The sequence below is a fragment of the Aphis gossypii genome, chromosome 3 (assembly GCF_020184175.1).
Source record: "Aphis gossypii isolate Hap1 chromosome 3, ASM2018417v2, whole genome shotgun sequence".
NCBI classification, from domain to species: Eukaryota; Metazoa; Arthropoda; class Insecta; order Hemiptera; family Aphididae; genus Aphis; species Aphis gossypii.
Genome location: NC_065532.1, coordinates 35,503,439 through 35,528,422, shown reverse-complemented (window position 1 = coordinate 35,528,422; position 24,984 = coordinate 35,503,439). Strand labels below are relative to the sequence as shown.

Here is a 24,984-nt window from a genome sequence, read left to right as displayed (position 1 = left end):
TTAATATATTAAATAAATTAACTCGATAACATATTTAGTACAGTTTCTCAAGTTTATTTTAGTGAAAATAACCCATGATTGTTGAGACCATAATTTACAATTTTGAATGAAAATATAGTTTATTTAAACAGATTTCGTCACGGAGCAACAGCCAATAATGTATTAATGCTACTGAATAATTTTTCAGTTCAATATTTTATTTTTTAACACAAATACAATAACCCTCTGTTATATCAAGAAATTCAAGTGTGAATCGTTATTGAAAGAACACTATGTTGAACATGTTAAATTTTAATTAAATTATAAATAAAAATTACTTAGATATGAAAAAATATTCTGAATAGAGACTATGTATCAGATTATATTTCTATAAATATATTTTATAAATTATTTATAAATTACCAAACAGTAATAAATGTATGTATATATAAGTAATATGATTGGTTTTCAAAAGATTCTAATTTTCTTATAAAAATATTATATATTAATTTTTTGTAAGAACAACTTATGAGAAAAATTTAATTTAACTTTCAAGATTGTTGCCTTAGAAACAAAAATATCATCGACATAAATTGAAAAATATTAAAAGATAAAAAATGTTAAATGCATACTAGAATAGGTAGGTAGATACAATTTAAATAAACAATTGAAAAGTAGGCAAATATTTCGAAAACTATGCCATGTTTAGAAATTTAAAAATCTATACGTGTGGTTAAACGTTAATCATTTATAATTTACGAAAAATTAAACAAAATCTATTGAGCGAAATTTTGTAACTGGTAATTTTTAATTTTGTTAAAGATAATAAAAATGTATTATGTACGAGTATACTAATAACTCTGCAATGAGATCTATTAGACGTTTATAACTTAATCATAACTTATACACATTTCAAACAATATAATTAGAAAAATTATATTGCTAAACGTTCTTCTTAACCATTAAATTGATAAAGTTATGTCATACTAATATTGGATTTTGGATTTATTTTTTAATTCTTTAATTTAATATTTCTTAGTAGTAATATTATTAAAGATTATAAGATAATATTATTATAGTTGCATATGTTGGTATATTACACACTCCGTATAAATTACTAAGATTATACAGTTATTTTTTAATAAATAAAAATTCTGAAAACAAAATATAAATATTAAAATACTTGTATGATATATAACCACAGTACCATACCATAACATTATTAGCTGGTAAACATTTTAAGAATAAATTCAATTTTACATCGTTTGGGTACCTTTTTAAAAAACAAATTCTTCGCAATATATTATTTGTTAAAATGTTCTTTTTGAACATAAAATAAGTATGAAATGAAAAATTAAATTTTAAGAAATGAAATAGGTAAAATTTCTAAACCTACATTATCTGTTATTTTAATTTTTCGATAAAATCTATAATATTCATTAGTCTATATCATAAGTACTACGTGTGGTAATTCTCTATTTAATTAATAATTGAAGCAAATATTGATAAAACGAAGTTAACCAGTTATAATTTTAACTAAAACTCGCATAGCATTAATTCAATGCAAACAATTTAATAATTAAAACAAACTTGTTTAATTGGCTATCAATACTCAATACACTGACGAGTATTGTTTTTAAAAAACATGGAATAACTATTTGAATTTGATAGATGTACACAGTTTATCACCTCTTATTTATGACAAGGGTTAGGTAATCATTTATAATTATTTTATTATCAGGGTCAAATCACAAGGTTCTATTATTGAACATTTTCTATTGTTAAAATATATTTTTGTAAAGTCACATCTCAACAGTTTTAATTTTAACTCCACGCTCACAGTTTACACATAATAATATAATAAATTACTCGATTTTAACGCTTTAAGTTAACATAATTTACTTTTAATTTAAATATAATATATAATAAATCGTGCAGTGTAAGGTTAACGATAAATTATTACGTTCAATATGATATAATATAATATATTAAATACAATTTAGTTTGAATCAGATGTAATCAATTAAATTGCATTGATCAATTTAAATTTTGATAGCAATAAAATTAAGACATATCCATTAGCTTACAAAAAAAAAATACGACTTGGAAAAATTATCAATGGCAAAAAATTATAAAGATATTTACATTATACTACGTAAAATATTTATTATAGTTAAATCATGAAAATATTAAAAAAAAAAAAAAAAAATATAGCACTATAATTTTACTTTCATCGACATTATAAATGTACACACAAAATAGAGCTAAACTAAAATTATTTTTTAACATTTTTAAAATAAGATCTTTATATACGTCAGTGTAAAACCATTATTAAAATTTAAAACTAATGCATATAGATGTATGTTATTCAAACTACCTTCTAATAATAAACACCCATTTTAGTTTTGTATATCAAACTACTGGTGTGAATGTAATTCGTTTAAAATACTATGGACATTGACATGGATGTCACACCCACTTACATTCGTGTCAACTAATATTGTTTTTGACAGCATACATTTTTTTTAAATAAAAAAAGTATATTAACGTCATTTTGAACATCATTGTGAACGAATATTTAATTCAAAAATAATATATTGTTTTTTTTTTATTTTATTTAATCTATGTATAGAGGTTAATCGAGATGGACTTGATGACATTTTCGTATTTTAATTATTTGCTATTTGGCTGTATGGAAATTTTTAAATCTGACATTCATCAAAGTTATATCGACAAAATAAAAGTAAAAAACAATATTTTATTATATAACTTGAAGTACTAATACCATTTAAAATTTAACTTTATTAACATTCAAACCATTATTATTTTCATCATCATTACACGTATTGATGGGACTACTTTTTGTAAATAACACAAAAATATAAAAAATAATGTACTTCGGAAAGTTCAAAAACTACAGAATACACTGCTCAAAATTACGCATTTTATATAGATCGAATCGCATATTTTTTAGTATTATCATCATTACGTATTGATCTTATAAACATTGCATACTCTCATCATCTTTCTTTAAAAGCTAATTTAAAATTCATATAACTAATTTAAAATATAATATTATTTACTACACCCTAAGGTTTAATGTTTGAGTATTTAAATTGTTTTATATAGATTTCATAGGTGAACCACTTTACATATTTTTTTTTTTTTATTTTATTTAATCTATGTATAGAGGTTAATCGAGATGGACTTGATGACATTTTCGTATTTTAATTATTTGCTATTTGGCTGTATGGAAATTTTTAAATCTGACATTCATCAAAGTTATATCGACAAAATAAAAGTAAAAAACAATATTTTATTATATAACTTGAAGTACTAATACCATTTAAAATTTGACTTTATTAACATTCAAACCATTATTATTTTCATCATCATTACACGTATTGATGGGACTACTTTTTGTAAATAACACAAAAATATAAAAATAATGTACTTCGGAAAGTTCAAAAACTACAGAATACACTGTTCAAAACTACGCATTTTATATAGATCGAATCTCATATTTTTTAGTATTATCATCATTACGTATTGATCTTATAAACATTGCATACTCTCATCATCTTTCTTTAAAAGCTAATTTAAAATTCATATAACTAATTTAAAATATAATATTATTTACTACACCCTAAGGTTTAATGTTTGAGTATTTAAATTGTTTTAAATAGATTTCATAGGTGAACCACTTTACATATTTTTTTTTTATAATAAATTGTTAGTTACTTATTTTTATCTTGATCAATGACTTAACACTTAAATGTAAAAAATTATACAATTTTTTAAAACTATGGGTGCTCACTATTATTAATTTCAAGTTTAAAAATAAAGCATTATACTTGCAATGTTTAAAGAAAATAATAGTTACGTCAAAATCAACCCTGAGCACAAGAGATAAAATCCAAAATTGTTCAAAATATCTAATAAAGTTTAATTTGTTATTTTTAGGGTTCGGATTTCAGAACATAATAAGCAACTAAAAAAGTACACGATTGTTTTAAAAAAGCAAAAAAGAAGTGTATTTAATTTTTTAAAGGCAAAAAAACATGACCAAAAATTAACTCAAACTAGTTATAAAAATTAATTACCATATATTCTCTAGATTTACAGTAGTGAAACTGACTCCATATTGTCAGACGGTATATTTTTATACATCGAAAACGACTCTCTACATCCACTGAATTCATCGGTGCATACTTCATACAAGAGGTTTCAAATTATAACACTAAATCTTAAATTTTGGAATAGTCGATATCGATGTCACAGGTGTACTGACCTTATTGGTACTGCTTGCTATAATATGTAGATCGATAATCTATACGTTTAATACATTTAATATAAACAAGCCGATAACGAAAACAATAATAATCCAATACCTACAATGTATTCTGGGTTTTTATGTTTCTTATTCAATTTTTTATTATTACTATAGTAGCATAATAAACATATACAAATTCTACAGCTGAAATAACTGAAAAAAAGAAAAAAAAAAGCATTTACATAAAAAAAGCCGAAAAAGCAAAAATAAATTGCTTTATTTGGAATCAAAATGACGTGAAACGAATTTATATATAAATATTAAATATTATATTTCTATCTCATACACAAAAAAAGAAGCATAATATGTTTCAAATCCGAGCCCTAATTATTTATAATGCTTAAAATAATCTAATAATGTTTATAAATGTTTATAACAAATCAATAATATAAATATACATGTTTATAATATTATCTGTTTGAGTGATATTACACGGTTGAAATGTAAATGTATATTATAATATTATATGTATATTGCATTTTTTTTTTTTAATTCAAAAACATAGTCTTTACTTCAACTCTAAATATTTAGATTTCGATCAACTGAATTTGGGAAGGTGTATATTTAACAGTGTGTGCGTTAGATAACTTCCATTAAAAAAATGGTTGAATGAACTCGTAAATACAGACAAGGTACCTATGTTTGTTCGTTATCGTTTTCCATGTAAACATCGTCTACTTAGTAATCATCAAATTAGAGAATTAGCTACCGGCGACCACATTTGATATCGAAGTAAATGGCATTGGGGTTGAAAAGGCCGATGATAAAAAATATGTACATAGACCTCAGTCAAATAACTATTATGCACTAACAAAAATGTTATAAACAAAAGAAATTGATAGATCAATTTGTTGACCGAATATAATGCATCCATTTGTCAACATAACTTGTCGGATTATGAAGGTAGTAAAATACAGAGACCAACCAATTATAATATAACCGTCATGGGGATACCTGAGAGCGAGGATGATCAACAACACAATGCGCTCAAAAATAACAAATAACTTATAGGACATATATATATTTTATAAAAGTATGAAACGCCATATTTTATTTTTCACAAATGTTGAAAATGCATGTTTAAATTTTTATCTTTACGTCATGTTTTAACAAATTGTTAGTACAATTGTTTAAACGGAACAAAACATTATTATCTCTGAAACAATTTAAATATCAGATAAAATGTTGTTTTTATTTTTGTCATTTATCTAAGATTCTAAAACAAACAAAAAAAACAACATTATTTTGCATTCTGAATAGCTTAATGTACCAATGTAAATTATAGTATTAACGTATTAAACTTTTCTTTATATTATTGTGATTTACTGAGCATAAATTAAGAAAAAAATAGGTGATTATTACTAATAAGTAGTTTCCTCCTCACGTCATGTAAACATCGCGAAATTATTATAACTTACTATATTTATTGTTTTGTTCAGATTATTTTAATTCAAATAAAAATTTGAAAGTTTTTTTGAAAATTTTTTTATCGTTTATTTATTCAAATTATTTTGCGGCACTAACTATGTACAACAAGAAACTTTTATAAATTCATACTTGAAATAGTTAAAATTACCATTTAATGTAATCAAAAACAATATCACATACAGCAATTTTCAAGATGCTTTAACATTTTCTCAGAAGCTTTAGTATAAAGGTATTCAACCTAGGTTAAGTCCTAGATATATTTATAAATTCTGCAATAATTTACAATTGAATTATTCTGTCACGTATCATCGATTAATGAGATATGTTAGGCGGTATGTTCTTATTTTATATTTAACGAAATATTTTCGAAGTCACGATAATAAAGAATGAATTCGAACGTGATCTTAATACATCAAATATTATATTATGTTTTATAATATAGTTTTAGAGTAGGTACCTATGAAGAAAAATAAATACAATCCAAAATTTACGTTACAATTTCAACTTAATTAAATAATTTTGAGTTTTCGATCAGATACTTTACATTGAACTTTTGGAACTATTTAACTATCCTAAATGATCAACAAAAAATCGTTGTAATATAAAGACTTCTTAGGTTCTGTAATTATTTATTATAATTAATAGATTAAACACATCAATTTTGTACCTACAATTTACTACTAAAAGTATATTGATAAATTTTTAGACTAAAAACTTAAACCCAAAATATTTATATCGTTTTAATATTAAGTACCTACTTAAAAAAAATTGTTTTCCCTAGTTATTTACCTTGAACTATAGACAATACTAATAATACTTATGTATGTGTATCACATGCAAGGTAAACAATAACTAAACAACAATTTTTTAAAGTGTCTATATTATATAATATGAATATATATTATATTTTAATACATTTCACAATTATTCCGAATTTATTAGTAATTTTTCAACACTAAAATTAGAAAGTAAACGTCATCACAATTTGTTATACAAACTATAGTTTTTATCTAATTAATACCTTATTATTATGATATATACTACATTAATACTTATTAAAAATCATTATAAATATAAATAATAATAAAAATGCTTAATCTTGGTGAATGAATACATTAACAGTTGAGTAGACGATGTCAATATTTATATTTCTATGCTCATAGTTATGAGTTTATGATATATTATTAAAATTATTTTTTCGTTATAAATAAAAATAAGTAAGTAACTATTCAATAATATGTGTTCATTTTCCCAGTTATATATAACTAGTTTTATATATGAGGTATACCTTTATTATTCGTATAATACAAATATCTCATTTTATGTTTCAAATCACACTATTCATACCGACTTAAGGATTAACACAGTCGACGAAACTGCAAAAATACCATTTAAACGATTCAGCTCACGACTAACTAACCACCTAAATCCTCTAATATCAACGCTAAATTCTGACGCAATTCTTGGTAATCCTTCTCGCAGGTTAAAGAGAGTACGGTGTCGTGATCTAAACCACAATTAAAATTTTAAATAATTAAACTAAGTTCTATATAAAGTGTAGACATTGGGTGTTTTCTTTTTTAACGCGTTTCATGTCATAATAAGTATATTTCCGAATACATATGCTTATTATAAATTTTAAATTAAACATTTCAGATTATTTGTTTTAAAATAAAGTTTAAAAATAAAAAGCCAATTATAATAATATTATCTGTATAGTTTGTTTTTGCAATAATTTGTATTTTGTCCGTATCAACATTTCAAATAACATAAAATACGTTGTATTTTTACTTTATTTTTTGCAAACTAAAGAACAATTAAAATATATTATCCAATACATCATTAATATTTTGTTAAGCTTAATCAAATTATGTATTTGAACACGCAATTATAATAAAGTATTTAAAGGTGAAGTTATAAGCATAACGAAAAACTAAATTAATATAGTTGGCTATTTGTACAAACAAATATCACACACATATTTTGTTAATCAACAACAATAACATAAATCAATATTATTTCAATATAAATAAAATGTTTCTTGTCGTAAAATAGTTTTACGGATCAACGCATAACTCATTTATAGACCAAGCATTTTTCTAAAAATTGAGATATTTGCCAAGTATTTGTATGAAGGTATATTCCCTAGGTTCACATCTAGGATCCCTTTTATTCATACTATTTATAAATGTTTTAGGTACCTACCTTATATTTTTGATAGCTCAATATATATTCTTCTATTTTCCGATGATCAAAAAAATGTTTTCATTTATCAAATCTTCAATTGATACTTTAATTTTACAATAAAATCTAGACAAATTTGTTTCTTTAAATCGTCATAATTACCTCTTACTAAATATAAATAAGCATAATGTTATTACTTTTTCTCCTTTAAATAATTTTGTTACTTATAATTATAAAATTGATATTTTATTGTAGTATCATACGTGTTAATTATATAAGAGATTATTATTATTGAATCTAATTTATCGTTTTCATTATAATAATATATTAATATATTTCTTAAAAAAATCATTTAATGTGTTTTTTAAGGTCATCTAAAGATTCAACAAGGGTTAGGGTCTTTAACAGAAATTCGATTAATTTTAAAAATATTTACTAATTTAAACATTATATTTTTCACTTGGTAGATTTTATTTTGAGCTTGTCTCAATCAACTGGTTGCCAAATTAATCATCGTATAAAGAAATCATTAAAATGTACAATATACATTTTTGAATTCATTATGTTATAAATGAAATATGCTTATTTCAAGCGACTTATATTGTTTTTAAAATCGCTGCTTAAGAAAATCTAAATTAATTTTAAACTAAATTAAATAATTATTTTTTTAAAACCAACTATAGTTTCACAATAATATTCTCCTAAAGCTTCAGAAATTCGTCATAACAATTTGAATATTTAATACAAGGTTTCATGCAAATATACAGAAAAACCTAAAAATTAAATTTCTAAGTTGGCACGTGATCATATGTACGATAATTAGTTTAAAATGCAAACCAAAAAATCTATTTATCAAAATTATATCAAAAATAGTAAAACCACCCACTCAATAATCCCTAGAAGCACTTCTGCTGTTTACCTCTATATTTTCTAATTAAAAAAAAATAAAAATTATTGTAATTATTAAAAACCGAACAAATAAAACATAAAGTGTTCTATTTATTAAGTACTATATTTAGAGCACATACCATAAAGTTATCGATGTATTGCACTTACTCACAAAATACATCTAATACATATGAGATGAAATTTGTGAAGACGAAATAATTAACTAAAAGTCCTATCGGTTATCCTACGATAGAAACACATAAATTACTCTTTTGTGATATAACTATTAATAATTTTACATGTAAAATTCCTACAGATTTTTAAAAGTATACAACTTAACAATATATTATAACACGATTAAAATACTATTTTAAACTTGATGTTAAACATTTTTAATTCTTTTTACATTATAATTTATTCTATAATATAATATAGTGTCTTATTATTGTTTAGTCGTATAATGACTTTTTACTAACTTTATCTGTTTCATTTATTTTTCACACTCGCACCCATCCAATCAATTGAAACCGATGGCACATTTTTGACATGTTTGGAAACACAAAGCTCCATAGCTATCGGAAAACAAACATCGCACGTTGATGATAAGTACCCAAGCCGTTATACCCTGTTAGATTCACGTTTATCGGTTTATAGTTTATACACAATATTATGCATGCATATATACCCACACATACACATATACTCAGAAACAAAAAATCCAGGTAAATAGTTTATTATTGGGACCATTGGTGAAGTAAGTTTCACGCTGTGGGAAAAGGAAAGCGAGAAACGCCGGGAAAAGTTTCACAATCGATCGTTTCGCCGGCATCAGTACGCATTGCATATAATATACTGTATAAAAAGACAACTTCCCGTAAAGAATATTCAAATGCCTTTTGTTTTCTAAAAATCGGTGAGGATAGGAAATAATAGGAATTCAGGTCTTACTTAAACTGTGTCTGAGCCAACCAACTAACTTTGAGTTAAGAAATTGTTTCAACTAAGCATTTGCGCATTTTCAGGTATCTGTTTTACAACATACAGCGGTCGAAAACAGATGTACAAGTAAAGTACCTACATACCGTATTTGTTGAATATTATGTCCAATGCTAAAAACTTATTTAAAAGTTTTAGTTATAAACATGCGTTACGTGTTTAGGTATATCTTTCTCTTTAAAATCTCAACTTAAGCTTCATGTAATCATGTACAATGATTTTTTCTAGTATACATATTACATAATATATTATATAATATCAAGAAACGGCTTTTATAGATACTATTATTCTAAATTTAAGATGAATGGTGTACTTATTGCTAAATGGCGAAAAAAATTACTAATTATATTACCTACTTGTTTTAGTTATTTTGGATGTAAAAAGTTAATGTATAATCTGGGTATTATTATAATATATATAATTAGGATATATATTACTATATATTAATATTATACAACTTAAAAAATTGTCTTATATATATTCCAAAATTTTGACAAGAGTCATACCGTATTCAATTTTAAACATCAGTAGAGCCCCGATAAATTGAAATTTAAGGAAAATGAAATTTTCGGCTTATCGAGGTTTTTGACTTGATAAATTTTTAAAATGTTTATACGCGTGTATATTATATTTTTAATATTATAATATTGTATTTATAATTAAAGTAAAATAATAATTTAAAATGCAATAATTATAGTGTGCATTGACTGCATTGTTATTATTATTATTTTAAAATTATGATGAAAAATGTGATTAAATAATTAATAATTTTTATATTCGAAACGTACAAGTATAACCAATTGATCCAAACTGATAATACCGAATATAATGATAATAAACCGAATGAAATATATGATAATAAATACAATAAACGCGATTAAAGTTTAATTATTGGAACGCACAAACAGACTAAACAAATGATTATAAAAATTATTCGTCATTATCCGTCTACATTTGGTTAGAATGTTCGAATTATCCTTAGTTTTTTCTTTCGGGTAATCAAAGTTCGACTTATCGGGATTCCACTATATTTAAAATTTGAATTACACTGTTTTAAAAAAAATAGCATGACAATTAAAAATTAAATATTCACACTGAATGATTTTAAATCAAATTTATAAAATAACCAGAAATAGTTATTAAATGACCATAATTTATCACCATTAACTCTAAATTAACTTTATCGTTAAAATAGTTTTTTGATCATTAATAATTTATATTCTTTAGTGATTTATCGAGGAAAACAAATATTTATATAGGTTCTGTAATTTATTCAATTGTTTGGTATGTTTTGGTATAAATATTAATAATTTTAAACTTCTTCAATGTTTTACTTTTCTGAAAACCATACTTAATGATTAAACATTATTAATACAAAATTTAAAATTTTACCTAAAACTTTGATAACTATCAACTCTAACCTAACCTAACCTAATTTCATAATGTAAACAAATGTATATGAATATTTAAAAAGAAAATTTAATCATATTAGATTTTTAAGTCAACTCAGTTATGCTTTGCATGCTTAATTTCATAAAATGTGAAATTATAAGAAAATCAAAATGAATACAAATAACGGAACGGACAACTATTTTAATCAATCATATCTATGATAGTGGTATATAATATAATATATTTTAAGTATATTTTACATTTAATAGCAATTATATTACCTATATTAAATAATTTCATAACATTCGTTATAAAGATTGAAAAGGGAATTAGGTTTAGGTGTTTTCTTACTTTTGCAGACACCTCTCGGTGCAATTACTTTTATAAAAAATATTTTATTTTCAAAGTAACCAACTACACTCGATTTCAAATCAATAAATAGTACGACTTGAAACTTTAAGAGCACACTTTAATCTTAATCCATCGTACTTAATGATTTATTACAGTTTACTTTAAATATTATTTTAACATTTCTACATAGTTAATTTTTAACCACGTTAGATCCTTGATCACTATTCACAATTCACATAATATAATTTAAGTTTAATCTATTTTTATGCAAGTTGTAAATGTATTTCACGTCAGTTTGTTATTATTACAACAAGATGTATAGCATCATTTTGTTCTATATAATACCTATTACCTATGTGGCTATGTATATTAAAAAATAGATTTACTTTCAAATTGAAAGTGACATGGTCACATGGATGAAGCGATAGAAAATTTTTTACCTCGCTGTTATACAATTTTTTGAAAAATAAAAATCGTGTACAGAAAATAACTGAAAAATGTGCATAGTAATATAGTATGATTGTAAAATGTTTGAATTTTAATATATTTATCTGATATACAATATTAAATGTTTGGTTTGATTTCAAATACATATTTTACTATGCCGTCATAATGTTTTTCATAATTTTAACGCTGCACAACTTATAATAACGAAATTCTATTACTATAATATAATAATATTTGTAAGTTACCTCAAATCAAATTTGTCTAGACAAAAAGTATAGATAAATAAAAATATAAACCATGATTTCCTCGTTAGTGGTTTAAATCATACTATTTATCTAAATATGTACCTCACTACTATTTTATACACGTATTAGTTTTGTGTATATGTTAACTTAATCACATACCTACGTCCTACATACTAAAAAAACATGATCCTTATTAATATAAAATTTAATAAACTGTTGACTAACAAAATTTAGACTATCACTATTTATTCAGACGTTACCTATCTCCATAAAAGGTAGTCGTTGTTTTAAAATTCACATAAATATTTTAATTTTATGTTTGTGATATTAGAATATTCTCAATATTGTTTATTATATTATATTTTGTACTAATATTTTAGATTGTTTGTAAAATAATTTTAATAAGTTATATTCTCCAATATGTTAAAATGTTTTACATTCACATTATTGATAAATTTACTGTAATATTAAAAAAATGTTTCATGTCATGAGTATAAGATAGAAACGACAAAGTATGTATGACGTATGTATAATGTATATATGTGTGTATCTTTTAGTGTGCGTTTATGTGTTATCTTAATAACCATTTTTAAAACAGTTCATTTTTACCTTTAAAATAATTCTTGTTTAAAAAAGATTAAAAATGTTCAAGGTTTAATGAATTTAAAGACAACGTTATAATATAATCTCAAACTGAGAGTGATATTTAATTATATTTTAATATCTAGTATAATCAATCATATTAACAGTTAACACCAACATTAAACGAGTTGTTTAAAAAAATACCTGATTTGACGTTTATTATGCCTTAATATAGGAAGATTTCTATTATTATTATTATTATTATTTTAAACCTTTAATTTTAGTTAGTACAATTTATCTCTAAGTTGAAATATTATTTTTGACAAGTTCAGATTCACACCAAAATAACGTAGAATGGGGGGAGGGGATGATTTTTAAAGGGCACACATGATATGTTAAAATTATTAAAAGTACCTATGAATTTTGATAGAATCTTTCTTAAAGTATTTATTTGGATACCTACATATAGTTATGTTCCACCGTTTCATACAGAAAGAAAAATCCATTTAATATAGGTAGTTAAGTATAATAATACCGTGTTACACGCTATTACAAATTATGTGTATTAATAATTTCATCAAGTTATTTAATTTATAATATAATTATAAAACTTGTATCTAATTTTAAAACTAAAAATGATTTTTTTTCATTTTGTGTATTAATTCATGGATAAAATATGTACAATGATAATCAATATATATCGGGGTTAGCTAAATTGTTGCTCACTAGCCGCTATGTGGCTCTCGTCTTAGTCAGATGTTGCTCGCATCTTATTATAAAATCAAAAATTACTTGTTATTGTTATAAAATTTAATTTTTTGATAGGTGCTTAATTAAAATTTATCAAATTATATAAAATGTATTTATAAATACTTTGACTCTTGGCATAATTGTATTTGTTCATGTGACTCGTGAACACGTACATGTTGGTCATCCCTAATATCCTTGATATATATCAATATAGAACTTTGACTCAAATACATTCAAAACATGTAAAAAGTAAAAAAATATAGAATAATAATATCATTACATATTTGGTTTATTAATTTCCAGGATTAAAATCTCCATCAAACAATGACTCAATGGTTTGCTCGCTGGATGAAACAATGAGTACATTTATGGAAACCTGTAATGATACAGAAATGAACTCAACATTTAATTTCAGTTTGGAAGAAGTTTATTCTATTATGTTGGAGCATAGACGCAATTCCCGTAATTTGGATAAAAGTACTGAGGTAATTACGTTGTTTTAACAAGTTATGTGAATAATATTAATAGTACCTATCGCATGATTTAATGCTAATTCCACATAGACTTAATTACCACTAACAGTACTTTTACTATACTTAAACATTTTAAATACTATAAAACTCATTATTTCTCATAATTATTTGAATTTAAATTGGTACAATATTATTTAAGTTTAGAATTTGATTTATAATCAAAATATAGATTAGTGGACTTTGAAATAATACGCTAAGTAGTTATAAAAATATCCTGCATACTATAATGATATTATTATAATATAATAACTAAGAAACTAAAAAATATCCATTGTTTAAAATGCAACAAAACTCTAAAAAATGTATGAAAAATAACGGTATTTTTTTCAAAACCTAATTCAGATTAAAAAAAAATAACTTTTTATAAGTTTTTACTTTTCGGTAATGTAATTCTGAAGCATCCATAATACTTAATTTTGTTTAATGCTCGGAAAATATTTGTGGAAAATGATTTACTAACATTTTTTTTTTTCATAATTTATAAAAATTAAAAACTGATATAAATTTTTAAGACAGAAAATTACAATTTGTTATAAATTGTTAGTTTTATTTATAATTTTTAAATTAGTTTTAATCTTGTTTTTTTTTATTAACATTCTTTTTTCTGTTTCTATTATACACATAAATTACAGATATTATATTTTCAAAGTAGATTATATTATATTAATATTAACGTTCCAATCCTTATTATGAAATTAAAAAAAAAAACCTCGTTTTACCAATAGAAATTTTAATAACTTTGATGGTATATGAATAAAATGCTACAATTAGAAAAAATATAAAATATTATATCAATGACAAAAACTTATTTTGTTGCATCAAATCATTAAGTTAAAATATTGTATATACTATAAAGCTCAGATATAATAGTGTTAATGTTTTTAATTTAAAAATAGGTAAAAGATAATATAAAATAAATACTGTTAAAGACATTAGTCATAGCTGCTAACAAATCTGAATTTTAAAATAGCAAGACTGACAACAGTATAATTTTCTAATTAATTTCCCACTATGAATATTCAACATAACCATACTGAGTATAATATACTGTATAGATATTATCAAACAAACAATTTAAATTTATTTTAATATGTATATTTTACAGTAAACAATAACATATTTAATTTAATAATTTAAATATGTATAGTACTATAATAGTAGGTGGTATATTATACATCTACATTTTTATTAATTAAAATGTATTATTGAATTTTTGGTTAAGTACGAGAAACATGGTTTTTATTTCAAACATGTTATTTCTGAATGTATTAATTAAATCTAATCAATGATGTATACCTAAGTTTTTGGAAAAATAAGTTTGTTACTTTTCAACCAAAAGCCTTAATTAGTATTGGCCTTAATTTTTCAGTTGCAAATCACATTGAATTAAAAACGTACTAGCCGTGTCTGTATAGTAATATATAGGGAGTTTACTAATAGTTCGCTTAAAACGAAGTTGATGGACCAATTGCGCTCTGTCGTTGTTAGGGTTTTAATAGACTAATAATTGCACTAAATAATATGTATCATATTCAATATAAATTTATTTATTGAATAATTTAAATAAAATATCTAACAAAATTTATATATAAAACCGTAAAATGAAAGAAGCACGATTGGTACACTGACCCTTAAATACAAATTTTGCTTCTGGCACAACTAATCCATACCTACTCATAATATACAAGGTAATTAATTCACTCACAAAGGAAATGAGTAATAAATCAATTTTTTTATTATTGCTTATCGATCAAAAATCAGTAACAAAATCCATCCATTATTGTAATTTACAATATAAGGCACGTATTTAATAGGTTGCATCCGAAAACCGCACACTTTTAATTTCGATCCCAAAAAGGTCGACAAGCAAAAATCGCACACTTATCGGTCATTGTGTAGCAGATTACTCCAAAGGTATAGTGGTTTATAACCGCACACTTTTTTAACTTAAGTATAATATAAGATAAAATTATAAGATAAACTGCAATAATCACGCTAACACGTTTTAAGACTTTAGTCACCACTCGTTATTAATCGGTCTTGTGTATACCTATAAAATAGTATATAATGGTTAAAACATAAGTGATATTTTGCATTTTTATTAAAATATTATTAAAAAGATATAATGGATTTTAAAAGTATTGATTATAATAAAAGGAGCAAGTGTTTATTACTTTAAGTACAGTCAATTTTAAACAGATTTAGAGCATATTTCTTTAAATTTGAATACTCTAATATATACATTTATTTTTGTTTGAATTCACAAAGTGTGCAGTTTTTGGATACAACAATTTTAAAAATTGTGCGATTTTAATCTATTAAATGAATGCGATTTTAACCTACCAAAATTATGAAGTTTTAGGAGTCAACGATATAATATTACATAGAAACATAATATCAGAACCCGGGCTTCCTTATAATTAATATAAAACGAAGAAACCATAAAAACAAAATAAAATTTTAATACTTAACCATTATAGAGGGACGAAATTCGTGAATACCTTTTTACGAAACCCAACTATAAGATGCCCCAATTTGGATCATTAGAATTTTCAAATATTATATTATTTTTAAATACATAGATTTTCTGTACCATTTAAAGATTATTCTATGATGATACAAATTTTTTTTTTTAATGAGAATACTCCCTTTAACTGTGCATTTTTAATAAGATGATTTATTTAAAATTTTGAAATATTTTAATTAAAATTTGAATGAATATTTTGAATTTTCTTAGTGTACACGCTTTTGTACTAAAAATATTTTATCCTTAGGTAATATTTTAGGTTTTATATTATAAAATATATTAGATAGATATAATATTTAGTTTTGTGCTTATTATACTTTGACAACTTTGACAAATTATAAAATGTTAATAAATGCATATTTTATATCAATGTATCGTCACAAGACATTTGTTAAATTGCATAAAAGATTCAAATATTTGAAAATATAGGCCTTAAGTATACTTAGAATTTTGAAAACCATTGTTTAAATAAATTATTATTAAAGGAAAAAATGGGTGTTTGCACGTTTGGAGAATCGTCCTGTATACATCTCCGCGCGTACGGAAGATTATCCTTCATAATATTATAATGTAACGTTTTCATCGCCTGTTAAACTTGCTCAAGTAGACGCGCAAAAGTTTCGCAAAACGAAACAAAACATATCATATTTTATTCGTGCATTTATATTATTTTACCGTCTCGAGGGCATAAAATATAATGGAAACGTACGTTAAGTTCATAAGCCGGAATGAATCGAAAACCCACCCTAAACGTTATTCCAAAACAATAGTCATAGTGTGTGTGTGTGTGTGTGTGTGTGTGTGTGTGTGTGTGATGTAACGATGATGACGCGGTGAACGAATATCCATGTTTTTTGTTTGTTTTTTTTTTCAGACTCTGCTGATAATTGTGTACTTGGGCTTGATGATCGTCGGGCTGACGGCCAACTTGACGGTGATTTACGTGGTGGCCAGACGCGCTCAGATGCACACTTCCCGGAACCTATACATAGTGAACTTGGCCGTTTCCGACATGACCCTGTGCTTGGTGTGCATGCCGTTCACGCTCACGTCGATATTGCGACACCAGTGGAGCATGGGCACCATCCTGTGCAAGCTGGTGCCACTGTTGCAGGGCACCAACATCATGGTGTCGGTGGGCACGATCACGGTGATCGCCATAGATCGATACTGGGTGATCGTCCGCGGATCCGCGCAAAACGAACGGCGCACGGTGTACGTGTCCATAGCTATCGTGTGGCTGATGGCCGTCTTGACCACGTCGCCAGTAGCTTATTACCAGGTGAACACACTAGTTAAACGTTTTAAAAAATATATAGGTAACGCAAATATATGACGTTTGGTCGAGCGATAAATTATTATCGATTGATATTCGACATAATCGGTCGAAAAATGTATGCACGTTCTGCTGCAGATCTAGCGAGGACGCCCGACAGAGATTAAGCACCTCGCTTTAGGTGCAAAATATTTTTAGTGCGTCAATGCGTACTCCACGCCCTCCTAACATTAAATTTGTACGAAATTTGTACGCATCAACGAAATCAAAACACATAACTAATTTTATTTATTAGATCTAAGGGTATATTTATTTTCTTATTTACATTATATAATATATGCACGTTATTGACCATTGAAAAGTAATGCCCGCCACTTACAGCTCTACCGCGATAGGTATCAATAATTTCTCTTGTTTGCTGTTCAAAAAATTATTTATTTTCATTGTGACTTAGTCGATGATTATAAATCTATATTTTACTATAATAATACACCACGATATTTAATGCAAGTCGTTCGTCAATTTCTGTTTTTTTTTTTTTTTGTGACAGCAAATACTTCAGTATACTATTGTACTATACAGTTCATCATAGGTAATAGATATTTATTATTTTTGCCTTAATCATGGTCACAAACTTTAAATTAATAATGAAGGCATTTTTAAATTTAATTATCTATTTGAAAATTCCGAATTATTAAAAAATATTTTCTCAAGTAGTGCGTTTGCACCACCTGCCCCCACCCGTTCGGGAGTCTTCAACTATACTGATAATACCTATACAGTATATACTTGGATTGAAATTTGAAACTACGCGTCACCATAAAATGATATTATTGTCAATTTGACATCATCAGTTTACGTGAAATGTTATAATGTGAAAATTAAAAGTATTATAATAATATCATATTATTGTTAGGGATTATATAAACGTATAAATAAGCCAGTAGGTACGTCCTTTAGTTCACTCAATCATATCTTTGGCATACGTTTAACTGAAATATTCAAATATACCTTTTTTTATTCTCATGTAAATCTATATTATAATAAGATCTCACACCATTTTTTTTTCAGGTGGTCGAACCGCTAAAATTTCAACACGTAGTCATATACGAATCTTGTCGGGAAAAATGGCCTTCGACCGATATTAAAGTGGCGTATAATATAGCAGTAGTGCTCATTCAAGCAGTACTTCCCGCCACTGTTCTCTTGGTGGTTCATATTCGTATTGCAGCATATTTACATGCACACACTGCTTCTCAAAAAGATTCGAGGCGTGCACAGCGAGAACTTCAAAGAAACAAACGGACCACTCTACTTCTAATAGGTATAATTAATGATAACATTAAATAAATCATCCGTATATGCATCCGTTATTATCTAATAAGTATCATTTAAACCGTAAATGCAATTGATCGTAAACAGTTTAAAATGGCCACTAGAATGTCTAGAATATAGGTAATAGTTTTTTTTTCACCCAGTCCGCATAGAGTATAGTTACATTATTTAAGATCTTGTCGACAATGTGTTAAAAATGTTTAACTGATCATCGCTCACTTTTTACTTTGTGTCTACGAAATATTACAAAAGCCGATTATAAATTACGATCGTTATTTCAATTTTAGAATAATTTTATATAAATGTTTGAATGATTGCAAACTTTTTTTTGCTTTTATAATATTGTAGCTTTTTAATCCAGCATAACTGACGAAAACCAATTTATCATTGCCGGAAATCCATCGTCGCCATTATGTAATAATACAAATAATATAGATACATATTATACAACCTACACCAATATACACGTTTCATTATTATTATATTAAGCTAGCTGATCTCCTGCAGACGACATTTTCCGTAATAAATTAATTGCCCATAAGTTTACCTTACCTTTTTTTTCATCAAATAAACCTGCGGTAATAGAGGTCACTAGGTTGTTTATTTTAGGGAAAGTTACATTATAAATGATTATTAGGTTACTTAAATACTAGCGTGCAATAGAAACTCAATTCAACTTTTACAGGAATCCTTGGATCTTGATAGCCTCTCCTTAATCCTTATGACGGAATCTGGCAGGTATAATATTTATTTTTTATATTCTGTATAGAGCTTTTTTCCGTTGATCATACTATAAATAAATAACTCAAATAAAGTAAATAAATAATAATTATTTTGTATTCTAAAACTAATGGAAACCCTGTACAAATAAAAATAATATTCGATTTTCGTTCTTCGTTTTTCGTGAGCTATCGAATTCCTATGCGATTCAATCTTTTAAATGCAAAATTTAAAAATTTTACTTCAAGGTATCTTTGGGTATTATTATTATTATAGAATTACCATGGGGTACGTACCAAATTTCAAAACCACGAGTATGATAGGTTTGGATATGGATCGCTTGTACATAAAATTATCCAAACATACTTTACTCCCGTGATAAAATGTATAAATATTTAGTTACATTTTTATGCCCAATTGTTAAGGTTAAATTAAAGATAAGGGTTGAAAAAATCGGTGTTTTAGGAGTGGCGATCGTTTTTACTGTGAGTTGGCTTCCGCTAGCCGTCTTCTCGTTGGCCGCCGACCTGATGACCAAGCCGATAACAACCAAACAGCTATACGTGACTCTGGCGGTTTGTCATCTGACCGCCATGACTTCAGCCATCTCAAACCCGATCATCTACGGCTGGATGAATTCCAATATCCGCAACGAGCTGTTTCAACTGTTCTACACAAAAATCCTGAGACGGCGACCGGGAAACCGATCCATGGCAACAGCCACGACAACCATGAGGAACAGAACCCGACCTTTGATCACGTACAATACTTCAAATTACATGCCTGGAAGTCAGGAGACGTTTTCGAGAGGAGTCACTGTGCTTTAGACAGGGACCACGGATGACCACGGCCATTCCGCCGAAGGGGCAATGTTTCCAGAATTTATTTTCATTTCTTTTTTTTCGAACGTCATCCCAATCCTCTCTATCGCGTTATTGAGACTCGATAAAAATTTCCAACTCGAAAAGTTACATCATTTTACCATTACGGTCTTATAATATAATATAAACATTATAAACCGGTGTGTTCCATTGTGATCCATTGCCGTAGATATCTACTCGAGCTTTTGTGGAGTGGCTCTGAATTTGTTTTCAAGATATTGACATTTTTTTAATGATGCCAATTATTCGACGACTTAGGTTCACCTGCGGTTACGGTATTCATTGTTATAATTAAAATTAAAATACAGCATTTTATAATACTTTTTTTAATTATCATTAAATATCAATCAAAAAAAAAAAAATTGTTTTTATTTGTGGATTTATGACCATACTTTATATCTTAAAGAGGTAAATGACCCATAAAGTTTAAGACCTACTATCCATTGATATAGACTATACAATAAAGATATCATGATTTATAATTAAATTTACTCATACAGTATTGGTACATACAAAAATGTAACAGTAATAACATACACATGTAATAGTAACCATACTATGTAATAACATTAAAATAACTATTTATAATTTACTAGACCTAAAGTTATTACATAGTTGTCAATTAGATATAGTGTCAATTCTTACTGTCACACTTCGTAAATAATTAAATACTTTTGTACTGCCATGGCCCATAACTTAGTTGATTGATTGGTGTTTACTTTTTTGTTTTTTCGTTCAATTTTCAACATAATAATGTCATTTAACGCTTCTATTGTAAAATCATAATTAATTCAATTGTATGATATATTATAAAAAAAAATAATTACAATTCTTTAATTATATTATATATATTATATTTACATTTTTTTTATTATTTATTTATTTACTTTTTGTTACCGATTATATGATTGTTAAATAATATAGTACGTATACCTACATACGACATCAAAAAAAAAAAAAAATTATATTATATTTATTACTTAAAAATGATTCGTTCATATTCATTTTATAGGAATATGAACCTATGATGAAAGCCTTTTTTTTGTTTCATACAAAAAATTATCATATTATATCAGAAAGACATCGTAACAATATTATCTGGATCGACGATAATGATCATTGATTTTGTCGATAAAATTACTCGATACTGCTCAATAATACAAAATAATGTTTCATCACTAAAACGCTCAGGCCTGATACAATTATTATTATTAATTACATTATAAAATATTATAAGTTATAAAATTATCATCAAATAGTTAAAATAATTGGTAAAAAAACTGCGTCTGATTAAATTAAATATAATTAAATTTGTTCACCATAAAATTTAGGAATTAAATTATGAATTCATCTAATATTTTTTTGGATCGACATTAAATCTTAAATAGGTATTATCATAAAAAATATATACATATATAACGATTAATTTTTGAATAAAGAATAATAAATTGAACAATAAATGTTTTTTTTTTTTGCAAATATCAATAAACCTAAAATGTTTAAATATATTGGTAATAAAAATACAATCTATATATAGTTAAATGAACTTAACAAAGCGCTTATTATAAATTATGTTGATACGAAGTGATAAAACTGTTGTAGGTAGGTACGGTATAATATTAATAAATTCATTATTTAGTACTTTAGAATAGTAATTTATAAAATATATCACATGAGACACGATTGATTATACGTGTGGAAAAGTCTTTGATAAATAACTATACATTATCTTTTATATAAAGTTATGAAAAGACTCAATAATTACTCAATATATTCAGGTTTAGATTTACGTGTACAGTGTACACAGTACAGTAGTACACCATACATGATATTATGTAAATCTTTATAATCTTTAGACATTAATTCTTTACTACAAACTAAAAATCATAATTCTCATAAAAATAATTTAATCGACCATAATAAAATGCTGTATTTTTTTTATCCGTTGTTAAATTGACTTGCAAAAATTAGTATGAATGGACTCCTCTTTTAACTATGTAAACTCAGATATAACTTTTTATTAATTGCATTATTCGTAAACGAGTTTTAATCAATTATTAGAAAACAAAATAACACCAATAAATTTCAAAAAATAATTGCTTTCAAACTATAAAAAAGTTATGATGATATAATTTAAACTTCACTAAAAATAATCACAACATTAGCATATTTTTTTAATTCAAGCTACAACAAATTGTTATGAACAAGTGCATACTTTATTTATATGGTGTAATCTAAAGAATGTATTAAATGAAGGAATTAAATGTGGAGTAGTAATTAAAAAAGGAATTATTGGGAATCGTTTTTTTTTTTTTATTAAGTAAACACATCATCGAATATCAAAAAGTATTAATATTAACAAGAATAAAATCAATCAAAAGTTAAATAAATCTGTAACGAACTTCGATTGCATTCGTTTTTTATATAAAATAATTATTAGTTTATAATAAGTTGTTTTCATATAATATTTTGATAAAAATCATCTAACAAGTGCAAAATATTAATTAGTTCTAAATCCATAAAATCTATTGTATATAATAAATAATAATAATATTATAATTTTGTAACAATATTATAGCTTATTCTGTCTTATTTATATTATTCAATGTGTCCCGAGGGTAAGTGTCTGGCCGACGACATAATATTATGATAGTATACTTTAAGTTATGAAAAAAACTCATCTAAAGAGGATTTTATTTTTTTTTAGTTATATGTAATTTAACTTTTTCTAAACTAAGGGAAACCTATATTTGCTGTCCATTACGGGCAACTAAAATTCAACGAACATTCAACACAACATAAATTTATCACGCATCACAACAACTAACCACGGTATGAAAAAATGTTGCTCCATTCAACCCTGTACAAACAACGATAAACGATTCTGCGAATTCTAAACTAATCAAGGAATATTACTCGGAAATTGCAAAAGATACGAAAAGAATACTATTAAGATATTCTCAGTATTTATTCAGTACAATAATAAAATTTAAATAAAAACGGTAGTAAATACGGTGTTGACGTATTGTTTGAAGTTATACGTGATTTACTTTCAAAAATTCCAACTAGTTAAAAATTATGTTAAATTTCTCATAACTAAAAAATAAAATAGTTGACTTAAAAGTCTTAAAAGGTTTTATTTTTATAACTTAATGTATACCATCATAATGATGTTAGCCGGTCACTTACCCCCAGGACACATTCTTTTATACCAAAATTAAAGTAACTAAAAAATATTGTAAAAAAAAATAATAATCTGATATACCTACAATTAATAACCATTAAGTTAAACTCGTTTGATGTACTTGCATTTTAAAAACATTTACAGTCCAACAAGTTTTCTATGACCAAAATATCACTGCAAACGTTCCTATAGCTTAAGTTAGTTTAGTGTTAAATAAACCTCAGATGTTAATAATATATGATTGATGTACTTAAATTATTTATATTTTTATGATATCATTGATCTAATAATTTATTATTATAAGTCATTATAAATATGTATTATACATATTATATTATATTGACGGATTATAATCACACGTATACTTTTTATTAATAATAAATTAGGTACATAAAACGAATAATTTCACATGCAGTACCTACCTATATAGAGTATTTTTATTGACATTTATAACAACTCGGGAATAATTCTCATTTTAAAAATGAATGATGACTGAACGTTTTTATTGATAATCCACTGTAATTATTTTTTTATAAACATTTATGTTATAATAATAATATTTTAATATCGTATAATTTTGTTTGTTTAATCACACACATAAAGATTGTAAATTCATGTTTAATAAAGTAGGTAGGTACTAATATTATCAAGAATAAAATAAATAAGAATCAACGATTCATCTAATTTTTCCGGGAAATAATAAATGACATTAGATAGTCTTATCCTTTATTTTTAATTCTGCAGTTTTCAATAATATTATATCTTGCATTTTGAACAATTTTACATTAATCAAAATAGGAACATTAAACGATTTCTCAATGCAAATTTTATAATTTTTGATAATATGATAATACATTTCAATTTTAAATTGTGTACATTTGTTACAAAAGGTATATGTAAGTCATTGTTGTACATATTCAGTAGTTGTAACAAAAACAATATAATAATATTAA

General features: G+C 25.1%; 1 protein-coding gene across 3 annotated transcripts in view; it reads left to right on the top strand.

The window, feature by feature from the left end:
• LOC114124740 (neuropeptide F receptor-like) overlaps positions 1-21,707 on the top strand; it is a 62,516-nt gene extending 40,809 nt beyond the window's left edge. For all 3 annotated transcript variants that reach the window (XM_027988092.2, XM_050203398.1, XM_027988093.2), the window contains exons 2-5: positions 13,879-14,060; positions 17,510-17,917; positions 18,983-19,235; positions 20,432-21,707. In XM_027988092.2, coding sequence (XP_027843893.1) covers positions 13,908-14,060; positions 17,510-17,917; positions 18,983-19,235; positions 20,432-20,793 — 1,176 coding nt within the window. In that variant the 5' untranslated portion in view covers positions 13,879-13,907 and the 3' untranslated portion in view covers positions 20,794-21,707. The remainder of the gene's footprint in view (positions 1-13,878; positions 14,061-17,509; positions 17,918-18,982; positions 19,236-20,431) is intronic.
• The last annotated feature ends 3,277 nt before the right edge of the window (positions 21,708-24,984 follow it).